At 37.3% G+C, this 22,020-nt stretch overlaps 1 protein-coding gene across 5 annotated transcripts in view; it reads left to right on the plus strand.

Moving 5' to 3' along the window:
* Positions 1 to 22,020, plus strand: part of ATP9B (ATPase phospholipid transporting 9B (putative)) — a 177,963-nt gene that overhangs the window by 83,283 nt on the left and 72,660 nt on the right. For all 5 annotated transcript variants that reach the window (XM_075706384.1, XM_075706385.1, XM_075706386.1 and 2 more), the window contains 2 exons: positions 8,426 to 8,501; positions 17,087 to 17,163. In XM_075706384.1, the coding sequence (XP_075562499.1) occupies positions 8,426 to 8,501; positions 17,087 to 17,163 (153 nt within the window). The remainder of the gene's footprint in view (positions 1 to 8,425; positions 8,502 to 17,086; positions 17,164 to 22,020) is intronic.

The raw sequence follows: 22,020 nt of genomic DNA on the forward strand, positions 1-22,020 counted from the left end.
AGTTCACAATTCTAAGTACACTGATGAATGAGATATTGCAGTTGTTGGCTCTCGAAGACCAATTTATACCAGTTATATAGTTCATGCTGCCTACAAAGTAAATGTCATTTGCCCACACCTTCTAAAGCTGTAAGCGACAATGTTTACTTAAACCTTGTATTGACCAATTGTCCAAATGAAACTTCTATTAACAGCTGTGAAATTCATGTTATTCCTGTCCCACTGGCTAAGTGTATACTTTTCTAAATATAAATGGAAATCCTCGGAGCCTTTTTAAGAACTCTGGTACATGTAACTGAGACATTGGGAAATCATCACTAAACGGTTGCTCCCTGTTGTGTGTTCTGTTTGTACACGTAATAAGAGCTGTATGAGTCAAGCAACCCTGATATGTGTAAATAACCCTGATGCATTTTATGCTTTCAGGTTTACGTATGTGTTGTTTTGACAGCTTCAGTAGGAGGGGCAGTTTAAACTGAACTTGTGAGGACAGTGCCCTCAGATTTGGTTCACAGTGGATCACACTGTAGATATTTTTTAGAAGATTTTTTGTTGTTGTTAACGGTATACCTTCTGCATACTGAAATGTTGCTTTAGGACACTTGTTTACTGATTTATCTTTCTACTTCTGCTGTGAGCCCTTGCTTGTTACACTAAATCAGTTTTTGCATCTAATTTCTATTTTATGTTAAAGTAAAAAAAATTAATGTGCTTAGTGATGCTAATGCATACATTTTTCCTACTTAAGCATTGATGTTCAAAGAATTCTTGCAAGGGTAGGTTGACAGGGTAATAGCACATTGATTTTTCTTTTCTTTTTTTTTTCCCCTATTATGAAGACAGAGTACTAACAATGTAGAAGACAAACTTAGATAATTTCAAAAAGTGCATGACCATAAAACAAAACAAACTTAGGTGCACAGCTCTGGAGTTTTTATGAGGGAACAACTTCTCTTAAGTACTTCTGTGTGAGAAATATATCCACAGCAAACCCGATAGCTGACAGAACATACTTTTGCAGTACACCTGCATAACCACGTCAGGAGGAGTTAAAACTCTGCTGTGCTCTATTGATGTCTACCAGCTTCATGTTTTCCATTGCCCTCCATGGATTTTGGTGCATTATATGCAGTCAATGCATGAAAGTTGTGTGTGTCCTTGTGTGGGCGTGGGGGAAAGATCATGTCTGGCCCTTAAAAAATGGCATAAGTTAATTCCTCTCCTCCTCTCCCCTCTTCTGGACATCCTACCAAGAAAGAATAAATGAGCTAAATTAGTGCTCTGTAAAAATGTGTGAGATTGTTTTATTTGTTCTCAGGGCATCATCCGTGTCATGGCTGAGCTTATTTTGAAATAGTGATTTACAGAACAGGGGTTTACACAGACATAACTACTAGAGTTTTTCTTCTGATGCTCCTATGTAGGCTTGATAAATTAGTAAGCTATTACATGAATTCTGAAAAAGCATGAGAAAAACACATGTCTGTAGAAAGAGAATAAAAGGTAGCCATACTTCTTAACCCAACTTTTACCTGTTGGAGCCCAAACAGTGCTCTAGAGCATTACATCAGTGTGTACTGGCATGACCAGTATTATTTACCTTTCACTTACAGCTTCTGTGCGGAATCATGGAAATTCTCTCTTTTGCTTTTGACCTTGGCTGGTTTTTGTTTAAATTTGAGTCCTCCTTCCACCATTCCCTTAAGAATATTTTCCTTTAATTTATCCTATATTGCAGCTCTGTGCTGTCACTTCAATCTCTTCATTTACTTTGGGAATATATCTAAATCTTTTTTTTTTTTTTAATTCCAGTAGAAATCTGAGAACTGATTCCTTTGAGTTTAGTTCATCTGCTGTAATAAACTTTTTTTTATGGTACAGAACTATTTGATACCATTTTTTCCAATATAGCACCTTGTCAGATGCTTAAAAACTACCTTGATGCAAAACCTGTTGTATGTAGCTGTTGATACTTTGGAAAAATACATAGTGAGATGTGAGCACTGAAAATTGTGTATTAATTTCAGTAGAATCTCTGGCCTGGGGCTAATTATACAAATATTTTCTTGGATAAGTCTTGTATTTTAGCAGAGAATGTTGAGTCATTTTTTTTACTTCGTATTTGCCGTTAGAGATTTACCTGTTTTGAAGCAATGGTTGTTTTGACTTCAGTCTGGCTTAATTTTATGTTGCCACTGAAGGCAATGGTATTATGTTTTGCAACTCCTTTTTACTCACCTTCCTTGTGCTGGCACTAACAGCCATACAGACAGCCAGACTAGGAAGCTAATATGTGCAGAATCTAATCTGACCGTGTCCAAAATACATATACCAGTAAAAGTAAAACCTAATGCGTATTTTTCCACTTTTCTACAAAAGTTCGTGGGGGTTGTTGTGCTGCATCCTGTCAGGGAGGAATAGGGCTAGAAGAGGTCAAATGGAAGTCGTACACTGGTTCATTCAAGGATTAGGTATTTAGTCTCAAAGGCTTCTGTCGTTATCTGAAAAAAATTCTAATAAACTGTAGCTTTGAAACCTTTTAATGGGTACTTGAAACTTGTCATGATCCTTGGTCAGCTCTATTATGAATTCAGGACTGTGAGTGGGATATATTCAATTTTTGTTTCACTGCTCATCTGTTCCTTTTTCTCTGCACATGCAAGAGCTACAGGATAATTTCCTAGAACTGTAGACAATCTAAACCTCTATGATCAATACTGCACATGACTTAAAAAACTGAGCCTGAATATGAAGCTTGAATGCAATACTGAACTGCAGTATTCTGATAATGAACTTAACTCAGAATTTAGAGACCAATAAACATACAGCTGCCAAATGAAATTCAACCCAGCAGACCTTAAGTGGAAACTTTGTCAGCTGGACAAAGAAGCCCTTGTGTTTCAAATTTCTGCTACTAGAGTGAGTGATGGATTTCACTTACCCCAAAATATATATTGTTCTGTTAGCTGTAGTAGCATCACAAAATTTGCAGAACCATTTCTCCTTACCACAGACCTGTCTTATTCAGGAATCAGAGTCCTTGTCCTTTCCATGCTTCATCTATCCCTACCATCTCTCCAAAAGTAGAAATAAAAGTAATGTGAAACAGCTAAACTTGTAACCCATAAATATACTTTTTCTTTTGAGTAATTTGCAGATGACACCAAGTTGGGTGGGAATGTCGATCTACTCGAGGGTAGGATGGCCCTGCAAAGGGACTTGGACAGGCTGGACCGATGGGCCGAGGCCAACTGGATGAGGTTTAACAAGGCCAAGTGCCGGGTCCTGCATTTGGGTCACAACAACCCCATGCAACACTACAGGCTTGGGGAAGAGTGGCTGGAAAGCTGCCTGGCTGAAAAGGACCTGGAGGTGTTGGTAGACAGCCGGCTGAACATGAGCCAGCAGTGTGCCCAGGTGGCCAAGAAGGCCAACAGCATCCTGGCTTGTATCAGGAATGCTGTGGCCAGCAGGAGCAGGGAGGTGATTGTCCCCCTGTACTCAGTGCTGGTGAGGCCGCACCCAGAATACTGTGTCCAGTTTTGGGCCCCTCACTACAAGAAAGAGATTGAGGTGCTGGAGCGTGTTCAGAGAAGGGCAACGAAGCTGGTGAAGAGTCTGGAGCACAGGCCTTATGAGGAGCATCTGAGGGAACTGGAGTTGTTTAGCCTGGAGAAGAGGAGGCTGAGGGGAGGCCTTATCGCGCTCTACAGCTACCTGAAAGGAGGTTGTAGCGAAGTGGGTGTTGGTCTCTTCTCCCAAGTAGCTAGCGATAAGACAAGAGGAAATGGGCTCAAGCTGTGCCAGGGGAGGTTTAGATTGGATATTAGGAAAAATTTCTTCATGGAAAGGGTAGTCAAGCATTGGAACAGGCTGCTGAGAGAGGTGGTGGAGTCACCATCCCTGGAAGTGTTCAAAAAAACGGGTAGACGTGGCACTTTGGGACATGGTTTAGTCTAGTCTACCCTTAAGTGGTTTAGTGTGGACTTGTTAATGTTAGGTTAATGGTTGGACTGGATGATTTTAAAGGTCTTTTCCAACCTAAACGATTCTATGATTCTAACTTATGACAAATTAAAAATAAGGTTTAAATTGTCATCCATTTGGGTATGGAAGGTGTGGTATTTGGTAAATTGAATGAACTGTAGAAAGGTAGAAATGTTAGATGAGGGTGTGAAGACATGAAAGGATCATAATGAAATAAGAGAAACTAATTGATTGGCCAAACCATTCTGTTGATGAGCATGGCATGAGTGGAAAGAGATGTGGCTCATTAGATGTTTTCCTATTTTGAGTGACCTAAAAGGAGGCATTTCACTAAGTCTTGTAGCAGGTAGGCATTGGACAAGTGACTTTTTCCTAGCAGTGTTGTCAGCTCTCCATAATCACTGCAGGGCTTTCAATTTCTTCTTGCAGTCTTGCTGTCTTAAAATCTGCTAACTGAGGAATAAACCAAGGCAGAAAAAAAGATTTTCCTAGCTTAGTATCCTATTCCTGACAATAGCCAGAAGACGACTGCTGGGAAAGAGAATAAGACTAGAGTAAGGAGATGGTAATGCCTCCTCAGAAGATTCTTCTGTCTCAGCAGCTTGCGATGTGGGAACTTCTGAGTCAGACCTGGTTTCTGTAAGTAACCTGCAATGAATTTTCCTTCTTTAAACTTACCCAGTCCCTCTTTGAATCTGTGTAACCTTTTAGCATTCAAATAGGAAATGTACATTTTAATTACGTATTTTTATGAAGAGAAACCACCTGTTTTAATTTTGCTGGCTTTATTTATGACTTCTTTCTTCTTTGGTAAGAGACAGCAGTATCTATCCTTCCTTTCTAGGTGCCCATTTCATAGATATCTGTTATGTTCCTCATTAGAGTTCAGGTATATTTAGTTGTATGTAGCATGGAACTACACTGACCACTCTTCTCGCCCTTTTTGACCATTTTCCAGTTCTTTTTATTTTCTGTTTGGAGTAAGGGGGTGGGGAGGGAGGGAGGAGGGATTTAGAACTACTACATTTAGGCAAACCATGGATTTCTTTGTAGTAGCATGAGGAGGAGTTGGGTTTTTTTCTCTCCTAGTAATTCTAAGCATTTAGCTTGTTCTTGACTATTAAGTTAGTGTTTTGGTAGATTTGTAATATAATCGCAAAATTTGTTTTCTGAGTAGTTTTGATCAGCTCAGAGCTCCTCACTTTGTGAAGTTGGGATGTTTTCTTCCTTTGTGTGCATTGCTTTACATTTCACTGTACGGAATTTCATCTGTCCGCTTTTTTTGTAGGGTATATTAACCTACAGTATTGCCCAATTATTAAATCATAGGTATTTTTTCTATAGCTGTTTTGTTCTGAAGTCTTTAGTCTTATATAAAGTTAAAATTTTAAAGGTATGCAAAGATATAGCAGCAAACATTTCTTTGAATTCTACAGCTTTTCTGTATGTCTAATTCTGTACATTAATTATGTGCTAATGGCTAGTTAAAGCACAATGCTCCTGTCAAAATTCAAATTCTTTCTTCATGCTGGAATTCAACATAGGGCAAAAAATTACTACTTCAGTATGATTGCAGTTTTAGTGAGTGGTAGATGGGAAATGACCTCTTTCAGTGTTTGGGGGGAGCTATTTGGAGTCCCACTGTGGACAACAGGTGTTCTGTATGGAACTTCTGAGGGCAAAATTCAAAAACTTTTTCATTTCTTGAGACTAAATTCATTGCAAGTATGGTATTTAAATCTGTGTCCTATCACTGTATGTTGATGATTGTAGAAGACTGACCCATGCATTTCCATGAGGTTGCAGTGTCTGACTGAAATATGGGATCTTTGTGGTCAGCTCTCAGTTAGAATGCATCATCCTATTATATGCCTGCTGGGGACTCCTCTGACAAACTCTAGCCTGATTTGGTCTTTGAGGTACAGTAGTGAGTTCTTATAAATAAAAGCATTTTCCTTGTACACCTATACATTGTTTTCAGTTGACCTAGTGATGCAGTGAGAAGCTCAACAAATTTCTTGTTTGGAATACTTGAGCACAATTTCCTTTTTTTTGCAGTGTCTGATGGTAGGTAGAAGTGTAAAAATCAAGCAAGTTGAAAAAGTTCGAACTATGTATAATAATAGTTAGTGGATGATAAAAGTAATCAAGGTTAGCATGTGCGTTGCTGACTGATCTGTGCGTCTCATGGCAAGTTGTGAGAAATTAAGACTCCTGTTTGGTACCAGGCTCACCGTTTGGGTTGAAAGTGGCAGCCTTCCACTCTTGTCACAAATTGCTAATCGGCATTGTCTATATGAAAGTATGAAAGAATTTCAGGAAAGTTTTCCTGTTAGATTCGGCAATTCTTGAAAAGCCCATGATAGGAATGAAAAAATTCAATATTTGTTTTCAACTTGCATATGGCCAGTTCATGTCCTATTTCCAGCCTTGTAGAAACGGATTCTGAAACCTCTAAATAAGTTCCATATGGAAACTTACCAGTCGACATGGTTATGTTTCAAAATTGTAGGTGTGGTTGGCAATCTCTCCACTGACTGCCATGCCCCAAACAGCTGTAGTTAGTATTTTAACTATATTACTAGCATCTTCCTCTGGAAAAACTAGTATTCTTGGATCATTTCTACTTGGACTTATATGTCTATATGCTACCTAATTAGGCTTTCAGAAGACTGAAATAATCACAGAATCTGAATAACTCAGGAACAATAGTAAATCAAACCAGGAATCTAAGCATTATGAAGTTAGGAAAAAGTATCCAAGAACAGGCTGTGGCTGGACCCTATCAAAGGCACTCATCTCAGAAATAGGTTACAGAGTGTTACAAAGAGGATTGGTAATTGCCACAAATGATAGTTTTTTGAGCTAGATCAGAATACTTTTTGTTGTTTAATGTTCCAGTGATCAAGACTTCAAGTGTTACTAATACTACCAATAATTTTGAATATTGCTATAGCTGCTGATCATGTTTTACCTTCAGAGGTATATTTTCAGTTCTCTACAGCTGAACATTCCTTGGCCTATCAATATGAAGTACTTCTGTTAAGTAGCAATATCTTGGAATTCACTTCTGCTCTTTGTACTACTCCCCAGCTACTGAAAATACCTACATGTTATCATGTTACTCCATTAGAGTGGGCTTGCAGTTGCTGTTGTCTCAAACCTAATGTATTTTAATTGTTAGGAGTATGGCAAATAGTTCTTGCAGTATTAATTCCTTAGGTAAGAATCAAAAAACTTCTCCTTTTTCTTAATGAAAGACTAATCTTATAGAACATTGATGATTCTTGACAGAATTTTTACTTCTTGTATGAGTCTTGATTCAAAACTTGTGGTTTTCTTCTTACAGTTAATTCCATATCTTCCCTCTCTTCCCCTCTATTTTTGACAGAATGGTGTTCTATGCCTTTTAAACAATGATTTTGCTTCACTGAAGAGAATAAGAGCTATAGTTCCCTTGCTATGTAGGGATCTTTAGAAGTACAAACAAAAACATAGCTGTTTAGTTTGAGATTTTTCTTTTTTAAGAACAGAGATTTCTAAGCAGCTCATCCTGTGCTTGGTGGTTGTTACAAAATAGAGATGAAAATGGACATAGGTTTTGATTATTGATATTATGTAGAATTTATTGTGTACTTCGGTAAATCAGGGGTCCCCCTTTTCCTGCAAAATGTTTAGCACAATCTGTAATTTGATCAAATACACTTGATTATCCTACCTCCTAAAGTTTCCTTTAGTTGTAAACAGTACATTTCACAGCTGCTAATGAGTAACAAATCTGTACATGCTCCAAATTGATTATGAGAGATTAAGTCTGTTTACAATCTGTGGACCATTATTGCTTGGGAGGAGAGAGGGGAGGAAAAAAATTGAAGTTTAAAATAATCATGGAAGCAATTTCGTATTGGAAGTATTTTGCCACTGGATATATATTTTGTAAGTATGTGGTAGGACAGCACAAGCATGCATTTCTTTTTAGAAGTCTAAATGTTCTTCCCTGAAGTTGGTATCATGTTGCTTGGGTTGGAAAATGATGATGACCATAACTTATTGTATGAATTACGATTTAAATTGTCATAGAGAACAGGTATTAATTTTTGGTGGTTAGTGTTCATAACTCACTTCAACTGCTTGGTATAGCAAACTGTTCTGCAGTTTGCTACATCTGAGGAAAAGAGTATGTTCCCTTTAAAACACTATTGACTTTAGTTCTTTGAAAATAATTGAGTTTAAGTAATATGAACTTCAAGCATTATGGCACTTTTTGGAAAGTTATTTTTGTGTGTGTATACAGACAAAGTATGTGCAATGAATACTATTATGCAGCGATTGATACAAGAATGCAGACATCCTGTGCAAGTTATTCAGATGGTTTGGCATTGTTCTTAACTATGACTGTTTGTGATGTTGACTTATTAGCTGTTCATATTTTTAACAGGAAGACAGTGATCCAGCAGTTCACGAAAGCCTAAGCATAGAAAATACATTATGGGCAAGCACTGTTGTTGCTTCAGGTAAGTGTTGCAATAGCAAAGCTGATAATGTATCTAAAAACTTCTGTGGAAGTGTATCTTTATTCTTACATTGTGAAATATTAATGGCTTTTGAAAATCTTTTTGTCTTCCAGGCTGTTAATCTCTTGCTCATCTGTTGTCTGCCTTCCCATTGGTTTCTTCATGCTACTCACAATATTTTCATATCTTTTTAATCCTCCTTAATAGTGGGGTTTTTTTTACTTAAATTTTGCTGTTTCAGTAGTACTGTCCCTTGTACCCCACTAAAGTCACTGACCTTTTTGTTTTAGTTAAAATTTCACGTTGTAAATTGCTCCATTCAGCTCACTGTGGATAGGGTCCTGCTGAAAAGCAAGGGTGGTTTGCATTTGTTAGGAGTTTTTCTTTGATGTATACTCTATGCTGCGAGTAAAGTTTTCTTAAAATCTTTTAGCAGGCAAAATCTTAATCAGAAAGTATAGATCAGTTATACAGTTATGTAATTTTAAAATAATGGGATCTAAATATTAGTAATGTTTCATATGTGTCTCAGATATTATTATGAGTTCACATTATCTAGATGCCATATTCAGGATTAAGCCATTTTTAAGAGCAGAAAATTATTTTCTTCCACTTGCTGTATGTAAGAAAAGTCAAAAGGACTGTAGAAAAAAGGGCTGTGGTTAGTCTTCTGCACAAGAAGACTGAGAATAAGGAATTGGGAGAGCATGATTTCTGAAAAGGAGCTAGGATTTAAGATAGGGAATTGGAACAACTGGAAACATGAGCCAAGTAGGAGGTGTATGGAGGGAGGGGAAGAAAGTAAAAGTCTCCACCTAAGTTGTAAAGTTAGTCCCTACTATGAAAGATTCTTACATCAGTGAGGGGCCTGCTGGAGGGTTATGGGGAAGAGATCAAGTCTGGGGAGGTGTCAAAGGAGTCTGACTGAGAACTCCTTTCCAGAGTCTGAAAAGATAGTCATGTTCTTTGATGCTCAGTGTTATTTGGTTTGATTGCACTGGGAAACTATTCTCTCTAAAACTGTTCCGTCAAATGGATGATACCTAAAATTTTCCTCAGTTAGGTTTTTAACTTAAGTAGCCACCATCTGTAACTGTGTAAAAAGATGCTGCTCGTGAATTATAAATTTCAATATTATGAAAATTTGTTTTGAGTTTGATTTTCCCCTAATTTATGTATGGGGAAAAATTACACTCAAAGAGTATACACTTGCAAAATCAGTAATTATGAATCAGTAATTTTGAATTTTAATTGAAAACCATTCATGTTTTCATTTCCAGGGTAGGTGATTTGATTTTGTTTAGGAGTGTAGCTAATGTCTGAGGCCTTTTGATCTGCCATCTAAAGCTGGCAAATTTCTGGCACCCAAATTAATGGAAACAGTGCTCCTTAAAATTTATGCCTTAGCATATGTTTGGTTTTTTTACTTCTGAGGGGCCTTGTGAAGGTTTAATTGTTTATGAAGGACTGAGGTTCCTTAATGATTGAATTAATTGAATCCAAGTGGCAAAGTAATAGAAGATAAGGCTTGCACATAGACATTGTATACTTCTGGGTGAAAAACACCTGCATGTAACAGAACTGTGAGCCTAGACAGTAAGGAGACTGAAATAAGATACAAGTGTGGTTGAAGTGAGGTAGCATCTTTTTACACAGTTACAGATGGTGGCTACTTAAGTTAAAAACCTAACTGAGGAAAATTTTAGGTATCATCCATTTGACGGAACAGTTTTAGAGAGAATAGTTTCCCAGTGCAATCAAACCAAATAACACTGAGCATCAAAGAACATTAATGATGGTAGTAGAAAAACATAGGAGAAGATAATTCTCTTGTTGGAGCATGGTTTTGAATAGTGGAATAAGACTCTAAGGGAGACTGAGGGCAACTCATTCAATGATACAAACTAAAAATATTGAATGGCTGTTCAAGACTGCAGCCCCTTCTGAAGGGAAAAATAACATGTGATCAAGGAATTAACAATGATGTCATGATGTGCATACAGAAGTTGGCTGAATTAAGCTAGCAGAGAGAAAATTTCCTTCAGAAACTGATTTTGTGACATTAAATATATCTTCTTAATCTAAACTTTGGCATATCATGCATTTCACTCACGTAATCTCATATATTAACTACAATTTAATACTGTGATCGAGTGCTCCTCTCATGTAAGTACTGCAGTTATCAAGCGTATAAGATTTCTATTTGGATATTTGCTTGTTCTGTATGGCATCATAAATCAATCCAGATCTTAAGAATTGCTCAGCAGTTCTGTGAAGGTAATTCTAGCATTTGACAGGATTAGGCCTTTAACAAAGAGTAGGAAGTCATTGCCTTCAGTCTGTTACTTATCTAATAAAGGAATTTATAAGGTCTTATAGGTGCATTGTGCATGTAGTCATGAAGAAGACCATAAGGCAAAACAATTAGCAGATTGTTAAAATAATGTTCGAGATTTGGTTGATAACTGATCTATCATTCAGTTGTTTTCATCTCACTTCCAAGTTGAATGTATGTAGCTATGTTAGGATACTAGATGCTAAGCTAATTAAATTTGAATTTTTATAGTTTAAAAAAAAAAAGACTTAATTGAATTTCCAAGACTTGTGACAATTGAAAACCTTGTTAATAGAAACACTTGTCACTGTCTGACTGCATTATAAACACATATAAACTGCCTTGCTTAAAGCCTGCCATGGCAGGATGTCAGAGGTGCACTCTGCCTACACAAGTTTGCAGGGCACCTCTGCATCCCCTCCCCTACCATGGCCTGTCACAGTCCTTGATTATATCTGAAAAATTTAGTGGAAGATTACGCTTGCACACAGCCTGTGCAGATGAGTGCCACTCATATTCCATGAAAACGGAAGAATAAACAGCCCATAGCGTGTGAAAGTCTGTACTGTTTTTCAACACTGTAGATAGCTACCTCACTTCAACCACACTTGTATCTTATTTCAGTCTCCTTACTGTCTAGGTTCACAGTTCTGTTACATGCAGGTGTTTTTCACCCAGAAGTATACAATGTCTATGTGCAAGCCTTATCTTCTATTACTTTGCCACTTGGATTCAAGAAAGTGGGTTTGCAGCCTGTGCCCAGATGGTAGGGGGTAGAGTTCTGCCCTGCAACACTGCCTGTACATCTCTTCGTTTACCTTAAGACTTTTCAGTATGGCAGTCTTTAAGGCATCCTAGCTTGGAAGGCTGCTTCCTTTAGTGCTCTTTAAGCAGCCTGGACGTCATGTGTTGCTAAGCCAAGCAAATATGTGACCCATTGCTCTTGGGACTATGTTATGCCCTTGCCAACCCCTTCAAGGTTGTTACAAAGCATTCTGGGTCAACCTGTACAATTATCTCGCCCTATTACTGCCTGATGCTGTCAGTCTCGGGGGTAGAGACAGGGAGCTACGTCACTGACACCCAGGAAAGGAATGTAGAATCATAGAATTGTTTAGGTTGGAAAAGACCTTTAAGATCATCCAGTCCAACCATTAACCTAACATTACCAAGTGTACCACTAAACCAATTAAGGGTAGAGTAGCAATTTTGTGTTTCCTGGCTTGGTGTCTGGATTATTTTTAATGAAAGTAAAAACTAGGAATCATTAAGATTGGAAAGGACCTCTAAGATCATCAGTCCAGTCATCAACCCAACACCACCATGCCCACTAAACCATGTCCCAGAGTGCCACATCTACCTGGTTTTTGAACACTTCCAGGGATGGTGACTCCACCACCTCTCTCAGCAGCCTGTTCCAATGCTTGACTACCCTTTCCATGAAGAAATTTTTCCTAATATCCAATCTAAACCTCCCCTGGTGCAGCTTGAGCTCATTTTCTCTCGTCCTATGGCTAGCTACTTGGGAGAGGAGACCAACACCCACTTCGCTACAACCTCCTTTCAGGTAGTTGTAGAGAGCAAAAGGTCTCCCCTCAGCCTCCTCTTCTCCAGGCTAAACAACCCCAGTTCCCTCAGATGCTCCTCATAAGACCTGTGCTCCAGACCCTTCACCAGCTTCGTTGCCCTTCTCTGAACATGCTCCAGCACCTCAATCTCTTTCTTTTACTGAGGGGCCCAAAACTGGACACAGTATTCTGGGTGCGGCCTCACCAGCACTGAGTACAGGGGAACAATCACCTCCCTGCTCCTGCTGGCCACACTATTCCTGACACAAGCCAGGATGCTGTTGGCCTTCTTGGCTACCTGGGCACACTGCTGGCTCATGTTCAGCTGGCTGTCTGCCAACACCCCCAGGTCCTTTTCAGCCAGGCAGCTTTCCAGCCACTCTTCCCCAAGCCTGTAGTGTTGCATGGGGTTGTTGTGACCCAAGTGCAGGACCCGGCACTTGGCCTTGTTGAACCTCATCCAGTTGGCCTCGGCCCATCGATCCAGCCTGTCCAAGTCCCTCTGCAGGGCCATCCTACCCTCGAGTAGATCGACACTCCCACCCAACTTGGTGTCACTGCAAATTTACTGAGGGTGCACTCAATCCCCTCATCCAGATCGTTGATAAAGTTATTAAAGAAGACTGGCCCCAAAACAGAGCCCTGGGGAACAATATGTAGCCGAGTTGCAGATACAAAGCCTTATTTAATTTTAAAAAAGGTTTTTCATAGGACGTACAGGACAATTGCTGGGCAAGGGGTTTCTCCTTCCCATTTTCCTACTTCCAGTGATGAAATATATGCTGAATTTCCTGATACTCCCTTTGACATATTGCATAAAACACATTGCATCTGCTAGGAGAGCCCACTATCTCCAAGACACATGCTGTTGCTATTTGTCAAGGTGATACAGAGGGTCAAGGTCAGGCTAGGAAAAGTGTTTGGGGAATTATATGGGGAATACCTCAGAAAACTTGAGCTCTGGTTGCTGATGTCCGGACAGTTCTAGAGGAGAAAGACCACAAATCAATCATCTTGCAGATCAGTAACAGTAAATGTAAGTGTATAAAGGTTTCAAGGAATCTTATCGACTATGCGTTGAATGCAGATTACCAAAGCTCATGAAAATATCAGGATACACAATAATGGATTCTACAGAAAAAAAAAAAAAAGCCTATTGTTAGAGCAGTACAAGTGACAAGAAAAATATTTGGTATCATTTAAGGCTATGTTTATTTTCTTGTTGAATTTTGGGAACCAAAAAATCTGTGCAACAAAATCATGTAGTATCAAACAAATCAGGAAGAAACTATTCCACAGCCTTTTTATATCAACAAATCAAGTTTAGGAGAGTGATTCCTCAAATTTGTACATTTGGAAGGTGTTTAGTTTCCTTGGTTTTAGTATGTCTCCTTACCCCTTAGAATAACACTAAGCTAAATGGGAAAAAACAAACAGAAAAAAAACCAAAAAACATTTTGTCACACCTAATATATATTATATAACCAGATGTTCTAGTCTCAGATCTGATAGCTTAGCTATCCAAATGAAGATTCCTACTGCTACCAAATCTGAAGTGCTTTCTGCCCTTTGCTGTAAAGCCCTGACAGAGATCTGGTGACTGTGTGTATAACATTTATCCTAACCACAGAAAGTACAAAGACTATTTTGCCAGGATCATGCTGGAAGCCTCTGGTAGGGGTGGAAATCAAAAGTCCCCCTCTCAAGTCCAAAGCATGCAGCCATCCTTTTGTTATTCTTTAATAAGTAAGACAGGAAAAAATATTTTGGCTTTTTCCACTTACAGGCAACATCCCAGTGAGTTTCAGAAAGGTAGCAGCAAGGTACAGAGTCTATGTGCCATTCTTAATATCTATATTATTGCTGTGGAATTAATTATAGTGCCTCAAGGAAAGGAAGTTTTGGTTAGTAAAAACTTGAAAAACTGCTGTTGCTGAAGAAAAAACTTTAAATATAACCAAATAATTTAAACCACTAAGTATTTTGAAAACCTCTTGGGTTATCTTTAATTAAATTAATTATCTTTTAGATCATTTGTGTTTGTGACATCACTGACACTGGTATCTGTGTTTATTGAAAGCTCTGGTAGATTTCCTTGTGGAAAGGGGGAGAGGAAAGTCAACAGTTAAATTTTAAAAAGCCTCAAAAGGTCCACGACAGTATGGACTTTAACTTTTTGCTTTCCATTTACTGTAATGATCAGTGTGGTTCAAATTCTAAACAGGATAATGCAGTTTTCTGAGAGACCTGCTGAGATATCTATTAAGAGGAGATTTATATTAATGGAATTTTGTGATCATTTTGGCAGGTGTCAGTCTTGCAAAGTCACTTTAGATAAAATCAGAACAATTTGTGTAACTGCACAGCTGTAATAAGTGCTGTTCTGTGCCAAGTCTTACACATGACTTTAATGTGAACACTCTCTTGTTTTTATATGGCTTACACAGTGGTTGGGAGATACCAAAAATTAATATGATCACACACCAGATTCAGAGTATGCCTGACTATTTGTGTGTATTAATTCTGCACAAGTCTTCTTTTATCTCTTTTCCAGGCCCAAATGCTTATTCTAGTGGTATCTCCTATAACTTCTCTCTCTTTCGTTAACCCTGCCCTTAAGAATCGGTGGTTGCCCAATTTACGTGAGAGCCAGTTTGTATAGAGGCCCATGCATAAAAATACTTGAGTCATTGCTTTTAATAAGCCCAGGCTTGTAGTATGGCTATGCTTCCAGGAACCCCAAATTGGACTCAGTTCTTTCTGCTGTGAGCCGGTGTGAAGCTTAGTGCAAGTATGCATCTTTCTTCACAGCTGGTATTAAGCTTAGATTTGCTGAGGATAATGAGAGAGAATAGTGGGTAAAAAAACCCCTCCAGAACACCAGAACTGTCCCTGGTGCAACCACTGTGGGACAACACTGAAATGAGGCTTTGAGCTCCCTACGCTGATGTAATTCAGGTCAAAGGAACCCTAGATTTACCAGTGATACTGTGCAGGTAACTAACAGCCCCTAAAGTTTTAAAATCAAAGATCGATGCCTCAGTAAAAGCAGCAGCTGAGTCAGATGTAGCCAAAATTATGATCAAAATTCAGTAGTCAAAATGGATTTTATCTGAATTTCACCTTTGAAACCAACTTTTCAAGGAGCAAAATAAGAGACAAGTAGGACAGCTTGTTTTTCTGAGCTGCAGCAGCCTAGCCAGGTGAAACTTAGTGGAAAGGCACCAGCCAGAATGGAGAAGTCCTCCCCAGCTTTTACTGAACTAAGGAGCTACAAAGGCAGAGATTGTTAGGGTGTGCAGGAAGGGATTCCCTACAGGGTATCATCCAGTGTGTTCTGACCATTGGAGAGAGCTCACCTTGGAGGATCACTCCAAAATAAAGTGCCCCAGAGGGATGTGGACATTGGTTGGAGACCAATAGAAAGAGTTCAGACATTATGGATCAGTGACTATTCTTTTACAAAAGTCAAGAGGAATTTTGGGGTGTGTTGGAGCCATGTAACCTATATACTAATGTGCAGATTTGCATGTGGAACTGTCAGCAGAAGCAAACTAGCTTTGGGGAAAATGTTATGTCAAAGGAATTTTGAAGAAAAAGCTTTAGTATGGGGAGGAAAATAATAGAAAAACTGATTTTTAATTGTCCAGAAGATTTAATGTATAATCACTGATGTTCTTGTATGTGGATTCAAAGTTTTCATTCGCATTCTCATTTTTGAGGAAAAGAAGCTTCCTTTCTTTAATGCCAACATCTTCAACTGTCATCTTTTTTTCTTTGTGTGTTCCTTCAATTTTTTACAACCTGTTATGCTGCAAGAGTAGTGATAGCAGATCTTGCACATGGTCCTGATTGCCAAAGACAAGTTACTTATGTAGACAAATGTGTAATACTTCTACAGGTTTTAAAGTTTTCTGAGCAGGGTGTTTCTGACAGGTTATGTTAATTATCTCTTTATAGCATAAAGACAAAAAATAACACATTATTGGTTGTACTGCCACAAAGCTATTTCAGGTCACTTTAAAAAGTAATAGAAATAAGGGTTTTGTTTTGTGCTAGAAAGTGCAATAGTGGCACATTAATAAAACCTAAATTTTTATGTAATATAAGAATTTATTTAGTGATGCTGAAGCCAAGTTTTCCTATGCCATCCAGTAAAAATTGACTAAAAGGTAATTGGAACTGGAGAATCATTTTAATAAGTTAATAAACAGGAGAATATTTTTGTATGGGATTCTATCAAAGTAATTAATTGGGTGAACTAGATTTTACATCATTATAGATGACAGAGCTAGCAGGCAATTTGTGTATGATGCGTTCAGCACCACTGTACTACTTTTTGTATTCCTTGTGAAGGGCAGTTAAGCTGCCTGTTAACTTCTGGAAACAGTTGGAGATAGTTTTAAGTTCAAATACAAGTTTTTATCCAGTTACACTGAAAGTATTGTTTCCATTAAAAAAGTAAAGCATGTTGTCATTTTTCTGTATGTTAATTAAAGATCCATCATAGTCAATTCTGAAAAACAACATTCACAATACTATGTACATTGCATAAACGTTTGGGCTTTTTGATGCAACTGATTTGTTTGAGGGACTGTAAATTACTGCAAGTTTTAATTCAGACAAATTTTCTCTTAACTACTTGACACCTCTGTTTTACTTTTTATTTGTTTCTTTTTCAGGAACTGTAATTGGTGTTGTCATTTACACAGGCAAGGAAACTCGAAGTGTAATGAACACATCCAATCCAAAAAATAAGGTAAGTTAGCCTTACTGTGGGATTTCCTACTTTTGTTTTCATAAAACTTAAAAATAGATGTACCTAAACCCAAAAATCTGCAAGCTCTTACGCTGATGTATTTCGTGTGTGCTGGACTGACTTAAACTTTGGTATGAGAAGGGAATTCTGCCTCAGTCTCATTTTGGAAATAAAATTGTTCTTCCTTTAGCTAGGAGTGTTACAGGTACTAATGGAAACATTTGTCTTTGAAGTATGAATCTTCAGACTTTTATACTTTTGTCTCATAAGCTAAATATTAATTCCTACTTCACTTCTCTCAGGCTATTTTACTGTAAAGTATTTGGCAAAGCTATGCAGTTGTTTAAAGGAATGTTTATAACAGACTATTAAAATTTATTTGGGCTCCCAGAGGAAGTAGAGCAAGATACCTGAGGTTCCAGTCAGTACCCAGAGTGCTCTTCCAGGGATGTTGTAAGCAATGCAAACATTATCAAGAGATTTGTCTGTTGAAAAGATACCCAAAGTTTGAGTGCTTCCCTCTGTACAAGGTTCTTTCAGTTCAAAACAAAGCAAATAGCTCTTCATTTCATTGGTAATGTTTCTGATGTGAGTTGGGAAGGGCCCTCAATTATAAAGGAATGGAACTTCAGTTGTAGTCTGGATCTTACAACCTAGACCTGTGTTTAGTAAGAAGATACTTAATTGTACTAAGAAAGGAAAAAAATTCTTGCAAGAGGTTTAGAAAAAATCAATCGTGACAGGTTGCCATTTTCACGCTATTCATAATAAGTTGCTCTGAGTAGGAACATCAAGAATAAAATAATACAAATTGCTTGAAACAGTTATTGCAGTCCCCTGAGTGTATTGATTTGTGTTTCTAATAAAGAGATGCTTTTAAATGTCTCACTGACAGAGACAGGTGATATGTACCATTACGTGGATTAAGATGGCCTTTTATTATTTCGGTCTTTGTAACATAAGTTTTAAAATAATACAGTAAAATGGAACTAGAATGTTTATGGTGCATAATTATTTTCTGTTCTATCCAATACAAAGATAAGCCCTTTAGTAACAGAATCTTTCTCTAAGAATTCTGAACAACTTCTGACTAATAAATAATTCTTGCAGGTGTTTAAAATTAAATTATTTAATATAGTAAATTGGTAGGGGAGTATGCATAAATGTAACATGCTCTACTCAAAATTCAACAGATTCTGGAGGTGTATAAGATTTTTAGTAAATGTTTGTTAAAATTTTTTTTGCATGAATATTTCATACAGGAAACTATGATAAAGGGTAGAAAGGATTTGTGTTTAAAATTTGTCTGATGTTTTCAGAATGACTATTAATATTAAAACAGTTGCTCCAAGTTTTCATCAGCAAAAGATTAAGTAGCAGCTAAACCTACAAAAAAGACATCCAGCAGCTTGTTGACAAGCTGCAGCATGGTTTTTACTATTATGACAATACATGTACCACCTTTGCTTGCAGAGTACTTTAATGTTAGAGCTGCTAACAATTAAATGTTGTATTCTTTCATCTATAGTGGGAACCTAAATAAACTTACAATTTTCATGAAACACTAAGAATCAAAATATTACATGTACACATGCACACGCACACACATACACAAACTGAGCCAAATCCTAATAATCTGGCATATATCGCACTATCAGTATATGAACACTATCTGAAATAATTAGCTAGAGGAACAATTTAGGGGAGGTTTAGACTGGACATTAGGAAGTGTTTCTTTACTGCAAGAGGGTGGCCAAATCCTGGAATAGGCTTCCTGGAGAGGTGGTTGATGCCCCATGCCTGTCAGTGTTTGAGGCATTTGGACGATGCTTCAAACACACTTTTAACTTTTGATCAGCCCTGAAGTTGTCAGGAAGTTGGACTCGATCATTGTTGTAGGTCCCCTCCAACTGAAATAGTCTAGTCTATTCCAATTAGAAATCATGCTTTTAAATAGCATTTTACCTGCCACTGATAAAACAGGTGATGCTTGTATAACTGAACTGTACTCATTAGTTGTACAAAGGCCTTTCAAGGAGTCATTGACCTATTAAGATGTTCAGTATTCTAAATATGTATATTCATTTGTTCCTTGGAGGTGCTTAGTTCTTTGTACCATAGTTAGCTGATAAGAATCTACTAAATGTGAAGAATGAGGCTTAATATAGTATATGTAAAATTACCTGCTTTATGTCTCTGCCTTGGTATTTGCTCTATAGAATAAAAATTAATCTTATACTGAGCAGGTGAAGACCTTCTCTAGAGCCTATTTTCTATATCAGCTCCATCAACTCTGCATCAGCTGTCTTTCTCATTACTCTGTAAATGTGTAAACAAGGCTCATGTGTACCAGTTGTTCAACAATAATATTGGTGTGGAGTTTTTCTCTCTGTGGACTGAACATCCTTGTTTAAAGCAGTAGCCAACAAGTAATGTGACCAGTAAGGATGGGTTTGGGAACTGAAAACAGAAAACTACCTAAGGCTATCACAGATGAGTAAGTGATAAAATGCAGTACTTCAGTGTGAAAAAATAGTTGTCAAAATTTTTTAACATGTAGTTTTAACTCTACCTTTCTGTGGAGTTAGCATTACTGTCTCTGTATCTTCTACTGCAGGGTAAGATTGGTTTGCATACTTCTGTGAGATAAGATGCTTACTGCCTGTAGGTGATATTCTGTGCTAGTTAGCCTTGCAGCAGGTAGACAGGCAGTGGTCAGTTTATTCCTCCTCTGTGTGTTTGGGAGGGAGAATCTTTCTGTGTTTTCTCAAGCTTGACAATAATAATTACATGTTGGATAGGGTATGTAGCATTAGGAGCCAAAAGGAGGGCAAAGGGAGTCTAAAATAGTCTTTGAGATTAGAAGATACATTACAGTTGAGAGATTAAAGATTTGAACATTTTAAAAAAGTCTGCACCTAACTGTTGCTGAAACAAAATTGAAATTAAATTGATCAGTTGTGATATTGCTGCAAAGTCTAGAGGAAATAAGTCTGCCTCATCTTCTCCTTTAGAGAAGAATTGTTCCAAATACTATTTGGAACTGGTTTTAAATGGCAGATTGTCTCTCTATGCTGCTCTTTGAAAACAAATAAAAATAATAATCTAGAGATTTTCCTGTAAAATGTGTTGATATGCCCTTTTTAGGAAAATAGTTCAGTGGTGCTCGTGTCTTCTGGCTTTGGGAGAAAGCACACACTGAGATCTATGATTATCAATTATATTGCCAAACTGAAATGTCTGTGTCCAGAAAGAAGCAAGAAATACATGGGCTTGACTCTTTTGTCATTCCTCTCTTCAATGAAATACAGATAAATGCTTCAGTATTACTTCTTGCTGGAGTATAACATTACTGCTGTACTTTGTACTATAAACTGTGTTTTTCTAATGGGAAATTTTTAGTTTTCCTGCCTAAGGGTAGATGCTTTTTGACTAAACCAATATTAAAATTTAGAGATTCAGGCCTGCTCTGTAAACACTGAGCAGAAGACTAAAACTGAAATAAGTTTAAGCAAACTTACATATGAAAAATTGTGAAATGTATGTACCTGTTCAAGCATGTGGTTTATCTATATCTTAAACTTTGAAGGATTTATTGTGTTTGCTGAAGTATTTAGTCATTCAAGCAACAATTTTAAGTTAAAGTCAACACTTTGTTGTTTTATTACAATTATAACAATTGTTTCATTGCCTAAGGATGCAGACACGGTCTGAAAAACACAAAGAGACAAGAGAATTTTCTTAATGGATCAATTCAATACGTTTTTAATTCCAAACAATATAAAGAAAAATTATTTCTGACAAGGTTGAAATTCAGTCTAAAATGATATATATTCTGTGCTTTAGATAAATGTAGAAATGGTAACATAAACATTATTATAGTGTAATGACTCTCTGCATTTTACCTCATTGGCAGTCACATCAGCTTACTCAGGAATGCAGTTCCAGCCTTTTTTAAAAAAAAAAAAAAAAATCAGATTGAATTGTGCTCCTCACAATGCTGTAATCAGTAATCAATCCTGTTTGGATAGATATTCTTAAACCTTGGCTTTCTGGATGAAGTTGGACTTGTCAATGCTAAAGGTCATTTATAGGTGTTAATTAACCAAGAGGGAAATTAACAAACTAAGGTTATTTATTTATTTTTGTCTAGCATTTTGTAGTGTTCTTGTTCTTACCTGTTTAAAGTGCAGAATAGTTTTTTGTTACCTAAATTTAGAATTGCTTTTGCAGTTTTGGTCTTCATAGAAAGCAAGATTGTTAGCACAGCCCTTCTGCAGACGTGACCTGTTTCCATCAGTGGCAACAGATTTTGGGGGTAAAGCTAAAAAACCACAATATACTTGGAGGGAGATGGAAATACATTTGAGGGAATGTATTTTGTGTACTAAGATTGAAACATTAAAATTACTTGGACTGTGCAATATATATATACACTCAGAATATACACAGTAATGCATCAAAATGGGTAGAAATCATCTTGAGTACAACTCCTGAGAAATCAGTAACCTCTGTAAAGGAGCTACAACATGTAATCTGCCTAGTGTGCTTCAGATTAGTACAAAAATATTTTTTTATATTGCTAATCCTTATAAGCAGCATTCAAAACACTGGGTTTTTTTTTTTTGCCTTACACTATGGAATCCTACATCTGCTGTTGTGTTTTAACATCAGAAGTAAAACTTCATAGTAACCATTCAGTGTTCATCAAAATAGTAATATGGTTTTTTCCCTAATTCTTAATGAGCCTGAAAGCTAAATACTGCATGTCTTGTGGTTGGTGCTTTGCTGATTTTGTAGATGTTGTTTGTTTGGGGTTGTTTTTAAACAAATGAAAATCTAAGAACTGGTATTGTT

Source organism: Pelecanus crispus, chromosome 2, assembly GCF_030463565.1.
Source record: "Pelecanus crispus isolate bPelCri1 chromosome 2, bPelCri1.pri, whole genome shotgun sequence".
Classification (NCBI taxonomy): domain Eukaryota; kingdom Metazoa; phylum Chordata; class Aves; order Pelecaniformes; family Pelecanidae; genus Pelecanus; species Pelecanus crispus.